The 11,202-nt window shown below is 31.1% G+C and overlaps 2 protein-coding genes across 2 annotated transcripts; both read left to right on the top strand.

Moving 5' to 3' along the window:
* Positions 1-59: 59 nt before the first annotated feature.
* On the top strand, positions 60-3,820 carry LOC132949858 (nucleosome assembly protein 1-like 1). Its single transcript, XM_061020945.1, has 9 exons — positions 60-277; positions 1,120-1,234; positions 1,729-1,872; positions 1,935-2,065; positions 2,149-2,317; positions 2,379-2,516; positions 2,577-2,724; positions 3,141-3,260; positions 3,337-3,820. The coding sequence occupies exons 2-9, from the start codon at positions 1,121-1,123 to the stop codon at positions 3,516-3,518; spliced, it is 1,146 nt and encodes a 381-aa protein (XP_060876928.1). The 5' UTR covers positions 60-277; position 1,120; the 3' UTR covers positions 3,519-3,820.
* Positions 3,821-5,618: 1,798 nt separating this feature from the next.
* On the top strand, positions 5,619-8,387 carry LOC132950542 (KRAB-A domain-containing protein 2-like). The gene is made up of 3 exons (XM_061022047.1): positions 5,619-7,333; positions 7,595-7,847; positions 7,927-8,387. Exons 1-3 carry the CDS (start codon positions 6,262-6,264, stop codon positions 8,150-8,152), a joined length of 1,551 nt encoding a protein of 516 aa, XP_060878030.1. The 5' UTR covers positions 5,619-6,261; the 3' UTR covers positions 8,153-8,387.
* The last annotated feature ends 2,815 nt before the right edge of the window (positions 8,388-11,202 follow it).

The raw sequence follows: 11,202 nt of genomic DNA, 5'->3' as shown, positions 1-11,202 counted from the left end.
TGGCTAATACACGTCCATTGTTATCGATGGATACCGTGGGAAACAGACGAACAGTCGTTAAGGTTACGTTTTCTGTCACTCACTTCGATCCCGCGCCTCTTGTTAGCCGCGCTGCTCCGTCAAGATATTCGTTCTTTCGAAGTGGTGTACTTGTGGTGTTCAGGACATTCGCGCGACCGCCTTCCGTGCCCGGTGAACCGATTTACCAGCATTCACCCACGGCGATTCACTGCACGACCAGTAATCCTCCTACGACAGTATTTTCGTCATCCGTCAGGTAAGAACTACGCACTTTGTCCGGTTATTACTACTATTATTATTGTTATCGGTGACGAGCGCACACTCCGCACGCCGACCGACCATGTGCTTCCAACGATTCCCCGTTTCTCGGTCCGTCGTATAATATTTTACTGCCGGCGTCGTCGTTGACCGCCGTGTTAAACACGTGTCGCCACCGTCTTCGGTTTTCACGTATTTTAATGCGACTTATGCCCATTGTGAGGCCTCCGATTCTCAGCATTGATGAGGTTGCGTGACGCAGTGATAAGGTGGTGAGAGGTTAGGCACTAGGGCGGCCGTTCGTCCGCCGGCCCGCCGCCCTTGGTCAAACGAGGTTTCCGAACCGGTGCCTCGTCGAAAACTTGCGTTTTCCTCACGGAATTTCGAAAGTCCCTCGTGTGATTCCGAATTTCCCGTTAAAATACGATATTATTGAGGTTATCGATATGACATGACGTGTAGGTGCCTATTCATTTCAACCTTCCGCTGTCGTCGTTTATTACGTCTTACATTATTATTTTAATTGTATTCTCGTCGAACGCACCACGCAAACCGCGTGATTGCGTGAAAATTGTTCCAAATTAAGGAACGTTAAATTATGTAAATTTATATTATTCCTAGTTTTATAATATTCGTGTTATAGGTAAAACTATGGTAGATTGAAAATAGATTAGGTACCTATTATTTTTGTACAATCTTATATTCTGTGCAGAGTAGACTTTGAGTTATGATTCATGTCATTTGACCCATCATTATACTGTGATGACCTTGTTTTAAAGTGATCATTAGTATACTGCATTTAATCGACTGATATTTAAAATTAAACATTATTCTTAACAGAATGTCTGCAGAAAACGAAATTACTGATTCTTCATCCTCCGGTTCCGAAATGGAACAGGACACTCCACATAAGCATAAATCTGGTTTTAAAGGAGAAGGTGATGATATAATGCCGGTAAGATAATTGTTAAAATTAAAATATCATAGGTACTTTAAATATCATAGGTAATGTACATTTTTTTATGTTAGTCTAGAATTTCGATTGACTTATTTTTTTTTTTTACTATTATAAATGTTCACAGTAGACATAAAATTGTGTTCAATGGTTTGAGTTATAAAAAAAAATCATTTTGCTGATTTATATAAATCAATTTTCCCTCCAAAACAATGTATCAAATTTTTATTTTTATTTATTCCAATATACGCCCAAGGGCGATAAAAAATATAGTAATGTAAAAATTACAACTTAGTTGGTTTCTAAATCTGAATAATATAATTTATTAGGTAAAATGTCTATATATGAACCTATAGCTGTTCTCTAGGTCTTAAATTATCTTAAAATATTAAAGTTGATTATGTATACCAATTTTAGAAATATTTTAAGGAAATTCTTAATTAAATTTTATATTTTTTAAGTTTTATTTTATTTTTTTATTTATATATATTTAGAATCTTCCACCGATAATCAAAAAACGTGTCAAGGCTTTGAAAAAGTTACTTGTATCACAAACTGATGTTGATACAAAATTTTACACTGAACTTCATGTTCTTGAATGTAAATACCACAAAGAGTATTTGTCATATTATAATAAGGTAAAATACATAATAATATATTTTAATTTTTCAGTTTAATACACTTTATTTATACATTTTAGCGAAGTGATATTGTTCAAGGAAACTATGAGCCTACCGAAGAAGAATGTGATTTTCCTTCTGATGAAGAAGATGATGTCAAGGATCTCTCTACAGATATGGAAGGAAAAATAAAACTTGAGGAATCTAAAGCGTAAGAATATTATTTATATTCATATATTATAGTAACTTTTCTTCCGCATTTTTATGAATAATTGTACATAATATTATATACAGTAATGATGGTAAAGTGGACAGTACTAGCGACAAATTGAAAGGCATTCCAGACTTTTGGCTAACTATTTTAAAGAACACAAGTCTCATCAGTGATATGATTCAACTCCATGATGAACCTATTCTTAGTCATTTGACAGATATCAAAGTTTATCTGTTAGAAGAACCTATGGTATGTTATTTTGGGAACTAATCATTAAAATATTAGATCCATTTATTTATTTACTTTATAGGGTTTTGCTTTGGAATTCCATTTTTCTCCTAATGAATGGTTTACCAACACTGTATTAACTAAGGAATATGAAATGAAATGTGTACCCGACAAGAGCAATCCATTAAGTTTTGAGGGACCTGAAATTTTCAAGTGTAAAGTATGTGTCTATATTTTAAAATATTAGAAAGCATTGATTATAATAAAAATACAAATATAGGGCTGCACTATTCAATGGAATAAAGGAAAGAATGTGACAGTGAAAGTAGTCAAGAAGAAACAAAAGCATAAGGTTAAGGGTGCTGTTAGATTCGTTAACAAGACTGTACAAAATGTATCATTCTTCCACTTCTTCAGTCCTCCTACTGGTGAGTGATAGTCTTAAAAATAGAGAAGTATACAATAAATATTTAAATAATTAATATTAATTAATATACATTTCTCATTTAAATTTAATTTGATTAACCAATATTTTTCTTTATAAAAGCATTTAAAATTGATTATGATAAATTATTTAAAATTAATGATTTATCTTTCCATAATGCTGATAATAACTGGCTTCAACAACTACCACTTTGGCAAACTGTGTAATAGTGGCTTTAATTGAGCCTATAAAAAAATTAATAAATTTTTAAATAAGACGTGACAAATTTAATTATGATTATTAAAACTTTTGTTTATATTTGATTCAAATAAATAAAAGAAAATTTCGATGATTTATAGTGATTCTGTATAAAGTTTTTAGTTGCACACATTTTTTAATTGCATTATTATGGAATTTCAGTACCAGATGATCCAGAAACTGAAGTTGATGAAGAAATTGATAATTTGTTGACAACAGATTTTGAAATTGGCCATTACATTCGTGAAAGGATAATTCCTAGAGCTGTACTGTACTACACAGGTATGATTTTATTACATTTTGGTAACATTTTTTTCATACATTTATTTACGTGTCTGATTTTTTAATTTTATGATAGGTGAAGCATTATTGGAAGAAAATGATTTTGATGAAGATGATGAAGAGGAAGAATCGGAAAATGACGATGACGACGATGATGAAGATGAAGATGAAGGAACTGTTAACGATCCTGAGTACAATCCACGCCAAGATAAACTGATAAATAAACAGGTCAACCCAGCTGAATGCAAACAGCAGTAAATTGTAATAGCGTTAAAACCTCATGTGTACTCAATACTCGTTTTACAAATAAATAAAAATTAAAAAAAAAACTTCACTCATAATAAGTCCACAAGTTTTTGAGAATAAGCCTTCATTTATTGTTATGTGATCAGTTGAGTATGAAATATTACGTGTATTTTATACATTTCTTTAACTTTATACACTAATAAAACTATTTTTATATTATCGTAAATATATTTTTTATTACAAGAAGTTTGTACTAGTAGAATACATATTATGGGTATTCAGTTATATATGGCTAATATACATTATTTTTTTTATATGGCTGTAAATTTTTTTTTAATATGTTGATATTGATTGATAGGTAGGTCAATGACACTTGGGACAACAGTGGTTTAAGACTGATTTTTCAAGATATAAAATTGAAAGAAGGCGTACACTGTACATTAACATGTTGTATAAGTTACCTATTTCTATTTTAAAGATTCTTTAATACTGAAAAATACACGGGATGCAGTTGTATAAATTATAGTGTCACTTATTTAACAACATGTATTTTCAACAATTAATTTTTTGTTTATAATACTGTAAAATTGGTCTCCTTTATGTTTTTAGGAATTCACATCCCAGGGAGAGTAAAAAAAACTAATTCAATGAACAATTTACAAAATAACCTAACCTTAGCTTTAAGCAGTTAAATCTAAAATCTTAAATGTTGATGTTCATGATCAGTATTTCTATCGTATTTTAGTCCAGTAGGTGATATATTTATGGAAAAAGGGTAAATACTTATAATATTTGAAGTTTTATTTTTAGCATTTTAGTTGGTTGACTTATCGTTACATTGTAGGTATATGTAATTTGAAGTGGCTATTTATCTTACAAAATATTTTATTAGCTTATTTTAAATATTGTTAAAAATTTTAATGTAATGAGTTATTCCTCGCAATTATAATAATTATTACTGGCTTCAATTTTTACAAAATTTATCAAACAAATAAAATTGTGTGACATTTAAGGATCTAAATAAAACTGTCTTATTTTTTTACATGTTATTATGAGATATTAATAAATTATTGACTATGCTACTATTAATTGTAAACAATTTATTTATACTGTATACTTTAATTTGAAAGTTGTGTAACAAATTAAAAAATTAATAGTTTTCCTGTAATGTATGTGACTAGCAAAATTCTTTTTATTATCATAACAATTATGTGGAGGTAAGATCACTTTCGAATTTCAATTAATAAAGCTAATTTTATGCTCTCATAGTCTCATATAATAATATAAATTTAGGTTGTTATAACAAAGTATAAAAAAAAATATAATATTAACTGAGTGAAATTGGGCGAGGCGGCAACAGCAACCATAATAAGGCTATGAACACAACTATTAACTTTATTTTTAAATTATAATCAAGATGTAAGGAAAATAATGTCATAAGAGGACATCGCACCCGCATGTGTTGCTCCGTCTTGAGGTGCGTCCAGACGGAGCAGCGTGAGTATGAATACATAAATACATTTTCCGCGGAAAAATGTCCGTTCGGTCTAGTAGGCGGTCTACAGCAAAGGAAAGCCGCCCGGCATCAGTACTTATTTTTTAATTAATTAGTAGCTGAACAAACTTTTTAAATACCGCACAGTCTGTACGCGCCTTAACACGTACGACGTACTAAATTTTAGTTTTTTTAAACGTTCACCGGTACGTTTTTTTGGTGTTGGAATCCCTTCACCTAATTCTTGTAACGCATTTTAGAAATTAACTTCCATTCATATTTTATCTTATAATACAGATTAATTGTGCTATCTTTATTGCCTTTTAATGTACACGATTTTTCTATCATATATTCTAGTATATTTTTTCTATCTACCTATTAATACCTTCTATTTCTGTAGATTGTATAACGACGTGAAATTTTAATTCTTTATAGTTTTAAATTATATTAGATTATACCAATCATACATATTATTAATTTTGAATTAATTAAATAAGTTTAAATATTTTTTATGAAACAATAAATCAAACCGGACTTTTTTCCGTATAATAATTTTCTTGTCGGACTTTTTTTCCGAAAAAAATTAAATCGGATTTTTTTTCCGGGATTCCTTTTATATATGTTACAGTTAAAACCCGAAATCCGTCGAAACTAGTTTTAACTAGTCAAAACTAGTTTCCACAAATCCCTTTAGTCATTTCTGGTTTTAACTAGTTAAAACTAGAATTTACTAAGACCTATAAAATATATTGGTGAAAACTAGAATTATCTAGTTAAAATCCTTAATTTTTATATTGATAGGTTAAACTAGTTTTAACTAGGGAAAAGTAGAAATATAAGTACACATTAGAATAATTATTATAGGAATTTATTATATTATTTATTTAGTATAGAATAATATTATATTGTATTTAAACTCGTACTACATAAAACTCACGCGACCACAGACGATCTATAAATATTGCTCGATAATTGTTTGACCGGTCGACTATCAAATCAATTAAGATAACTAGTCGTCCAACACTTAGATACGATATAACTTCGACAGATTATACCTACAATAATATTAATAATAATACGATATTGATCTGAAGGTCAGCTTATATCGTCGGCTGTGTTTCGCCAGTGCGATTGTGTTCGTCGTAGTCGTTGTACCTACGTGTTTTTGTCGTGAATTGCCCGTTCTAAGTTGTTTTTTCGCTCTTGTTGACATTCGCCGGTTTTGAAAATTGTCCTAACGTCACTGTATACTTTGGTATCATGTTGGAAACTGAAAGAGAAATGAGTACCCGAGAACGGTTTTTTAAGAAGCTTATGGAATCGGTGGAAGGAAAAAAAGACAATCATTATAATATCATTATTAAAGATGCTTATGATTCGCTTCTAAAAGAGGTTGAGGATGCGATATCAGCCACTAAAAAAACCTCTGCTCAATATAGAAGGATCAAGCGATTCAATGTTTTGGAATTTGGCGATACAAAAAAGCTGGTAACCCGCGGAGAGCCAGTCAAATATTATTTGCCGATGGAAGACATTTTTGATGTCATTGATTTGTCACATATCGCTGTAGGGCATGGAGGGAGAGATCGTCTGAAGGTTGAAACTTCAAGAAAGTACGCCAACATTACCACTGACATGATAAATATTTTTTTGTCTCTCTGTGAAACGTGCCAGAAAAAGAAAAAACTAGGAAAGAAAGGACTCGTTTCGAAACCAATTTTGCACACTGAATTAAATAGTAGATGTCAAATAGATTTGATAGACATGCAGTCACAACCTGATGCACAGTTTAAGTTTATACTTAATTATCAAGATCATCTGACAAAATTCGTTCTGCTCCGCCCCTTGCAGACCAAGCGTGCAGAAGAAGTTGCAAGCCATTTATTAGACATTTTTTTAACATTTGGTGCTCCGGTTCTTCTTCATTCAGACAATGGGAGAGAATTTGTTAACAGTGTGATTACAGAGCTGACAGGGCTATGGCCAGAGTTAAAAATCGTGCACGGGAAACCTAGGCATTCACAAAGCCAAGGCTCCGTAGAGCGAGCCAACCAAGACGTGGAACGAATGCTCGCTTCTTGGATGACAGACAATAAATCCACTAATTGGTCTATCGGATTAAAGTTCGTACAATTTATGAAAAATAGAGCACACCACGCCGGGATAAATATGACGCCCTATAAAGCAATGTTTGGGGTTGATCCAAGAGTGGGGCTCGTAACCTCTAACCTCCCCAATGATTTGATTGCTACTATAAACGTCGAGGATGAACTGGAAAATCTTATATGTACTGAAACTGGAAGTGAAAATAAGATTGAGCAGGAAGCTGCAGGTAAACATTTTTATTATTTTTTTAGACATTAATATTTTAGACATTTATTTATCGACATTATATTGCGGTTAAAATGCATTTTTTATTTACATATTTTATAATTTAAAAACCATAAACATTTTTCGATAACTTTTAAATTATTTTTCAGTTAGAAAAATTGTAAAAAAAATCAACTTTCATAGTTAAGTATAAATAGCTCATACTGTAACCAACAAATCTAATAAATACATAAACACGGTTTATTTCTTTGATATGTTTCAGATACCTCTTTTATAGGTGCAATTAGAAAAGAAGCTCATGAAAATTTGGAAAAACAGGCAGCCCGAATGATGACTCGATCAGAAAAAAAATTTCCCGCCGTTGATGTTGGTGTCAACGTAGTAATCCGCATTCCAGATGTTGACAAAGGCAAAACAGATCATCCTAATCTCATCGGAGTGGTGTTAGAAAAAACAGAGCACGATCTATACAGAATCGGAAGTAAGGATGGAATTCTAGAAAAACTTTATTGTAGGTACGTCCATTATCACATTTTCATACACCAAATAAAATATAATTAGTAAATAGTTACTAATCAGTAAAAATTGTTTCAGATCTGAATTTATAACATGCGAAGAAAAATTCATCACAGAGAATCAAGTTCCAAACAATCATATTTCCCTCCGTGCAGCCGCAACAAAAGCATCGACGGGGTCGGGGCAAGGCTTTGTAAGATGCACATGTAAAACGTCCTGCGGAACAAATCGCTGTTTATGTAGAAAAAATAAAATACTATGCAATTCTAAATGCCACAATAGTTTGTCCTGTCAAAATAAATAATATAATAAATTCCTATAATAATTATTCTAATGTGTACTTATATTTCTACTTTTCCCTAGTTAAAACTAGTTTAACCTATCAATATAAAAATTAAGGATTTTAACTAGATAATTCTAGTTTTCACCAATATATTTTATAGGTCTTAGTAAATTCTAGTTTTAACTAGTTAAAACCAGAAATGACTAAAGGGATTTGTGGAAACTAGTTTTGACTAGTTAAAACTAGTTTCGACGGATTTCGGGTTTTAACTGTAACATATATACTACCTATATAATACATATCGATACGATAACCTATATGGCTATATGGCTATATATTATACGATTGTAAACTCGGCCCGGGGAAAAAAAATATTCAAAAGGTCTATTGTAAACTCGGCCCCAGTTTTTTTCAGGTAAAAATTATTTAGGTGTAAACTCGGCCCGAGGTTTTTACAGGTAAAAACGATTGACATGTAAACTCGGCCCGGATTTTTTTCAGGTAAAAACGATTGACGTGTAAACTCGGCCCGAATAAAAATATTATACGTATGTACTTATAATATTTTTGAGAACCATCTAGCATTACCCAGAGGACACCACGAGGAGGTGATTCTCATTATCCTCCAAAAATTATTTTCATTTTCATATTATTATTCATAGTATGCAATGCGTTATATAAATGTAAAATTGCATGTGTAAAAATTTAAGTAATATGTTTCATATGTTGTAAAAAAATATAAGTAAAATGTAATAATGTAAAATGTGTAAAAATATAATAACTAATAATAGGTTATAATATAAATTTATTTTTTGAAGTGAAAAGCCATATGTTTGACGTATTCAGTCACCGATATTTCCTTATTTTTATATTTTGTAAGTGTTTTTTCCAATAATTCTTTTTTTTTTTGGTTTTTGTGTTTTGAAACTGAAATGGTGCATTTAGGCTATGACAGAATATATATTGGGGTGAGTTGAATTGAAACTTGCATTAAAATGTGCATGAAATGATTCACATGCATTGGTTGTTAAATGCGTATCAACTAATGCACAGGCCCACACATCAGGCGGAAAAATAGCGGTTTTCCACGTTGGGACTCAACTATGCTTGCCATCGTGACGGTTGTGTAAACACTAAACACTAGTGAAACGTCGTTTCAAAAGTCCAATACGAAAATGAAGTTATTTGTCTCAATGTTTAAATATATTTTAGCATTCGAACAAAATATTGTTCACGATAAGATATAGATAAGTACGTTATTTATTATTTGCAGATAAAATTATGTCGTGATAATTATATATTATTGATCAAAATTATCGGGCCGAGTTTACAACCGGACCTTTTTTATTATCTTAAATTTTCCGGCCGAGTTTACAATCTACCTATTTTATTACCTAAAATGTCTGGGCCGAGTTTACAATCGACCTATTTCACTACTTAAAATTTCCGGGCCGAGTTTACTACAAAAAAGGTAACCGCGGGCCCAGTTTACATTTGCCCATTATACGTTTATCGTTCAATTAGGTATAATACGTATTTTATCGGTGGCCTAACTTCATGATCGATAACGTTTGTAGTTTGTACGCTATCTTGTAACATGAACATTGCCTATAATAGTAGGTATACTCCATATAGAAGTCTCTAGAAACTCATAGAGTATTAGGCGTAAAAATAAAAAAAAAAACAATTTTAAAATTGAAAAATATTATTATTACTAAACTGATCCAAAACTGATTTATCTTGTATTTTAGAGTTTTTTCCTTGTTGAAGACCAATTTGGCCTTACATGTTTTATTAGCGCATTCCTACGTTTTATTACCACTTATTTTTGATTCATATTTAAATTTGAATTTAAAATTGTAAAGGAACCAATATCACCGATATGCTTCGTTAAAATTTAAAAATACATTTGGATTTACCTTACCAATTTCTACGCAAGACGCAACATCACATAATTAATTAAATGATAAACGTACACATGGGTAGGTTTATATGATTTAGGCACTATAATATAGTATAGGTATATAAAATAAGTTGCCGCAGTTTGTATAATGTATCTTATCGGTTTTGTCGCAGATTGTATAATGTAAAATTTTTTTTGCCGCAGTTTACATATCAAGTTTTAGAAAAAGGTTAATTTTGCCGCAGTTTACATACAGGCCATACAGCCGATAATATACTTGTAATATAGTACTATATTATTATCTATGCTATTTAACTGGTTGAATATACTGAATATTTAATCAATGGTAAAATGCTACCTGTTATGTATTTTATATTTATGTGGAAGACGGAAGTGCTGTGCGGGTGTTTGCGTGTAATGATTAGTAAAATGGTTTACTGTCGACTGACTATATAGACTTAAACAGTCCAACGTAATATTGATTATTGAATGATTTTAGATCTGGCAATAGTTTGATTTCAATATAATTCATGTCATACACATAACACATCATCGATATGCATGTTCATTAATTATCAATTAGAATTGAAACACTCCATAATAATACTTAATATAAACTTCTTAAAGAAATCATCATTTTAAAAATAATATGCTTTTATAATCTGAGCAATGGGGTGAGTTTATTGATTTTACCAGTGGCGTGAAACGAAATACAAATTACCTACATTATTGATTATTACCATTACGTAACATTGGGTGTGGGTCAGTGTTTTTCAGGTCCCTGGCAAAGTAAGTGGTTGCTGGTTTGATAAGTAGGTACTATAGGTATTGATATGATTGGTACCTACTACCAGTAATAATGTAATATCTTAGTTAAGTATTGATTGAAAGACTATATAATCGAGATTTATTATACCTAGTTGGAGCATTATAAGCATTAACTTCGAGCTATAGTATAAGTTTTTCCTAGGGATAAGTTGGAGCAAACCCTAAATCTACTAAATTAAATTAGTGCATTGATGTACAATTATTATTTAACAACATCTATCGGTATAACTTATAAGGGGTAGTTCCAGCCTAGTTTACTGACCCGTAGATCCACTTAATATTATTTAATCAACACCAATTTTTGTCGTGAAAACATCTTATACGACGTTCAGATCTTTCC

Source organism: Metopolophium dirhodum, chromosome 8, assembly GCF_019925205.1.
Source record: "Metopolophium dirhodum isolate CAU chromosome 8, ASM1992520v1, whole genome shotgun sequence".
NCBI lineage: Eukaryota > Metazoa > Arthropoda > Insecta > Hemiptera > Aphididae > Metopolophium > Metopolophium dirhodum.
Note: the sequence above shows the minus strand (reverse complement) of the source record. Positions and strands in the feature narration are given on the sequence as shown.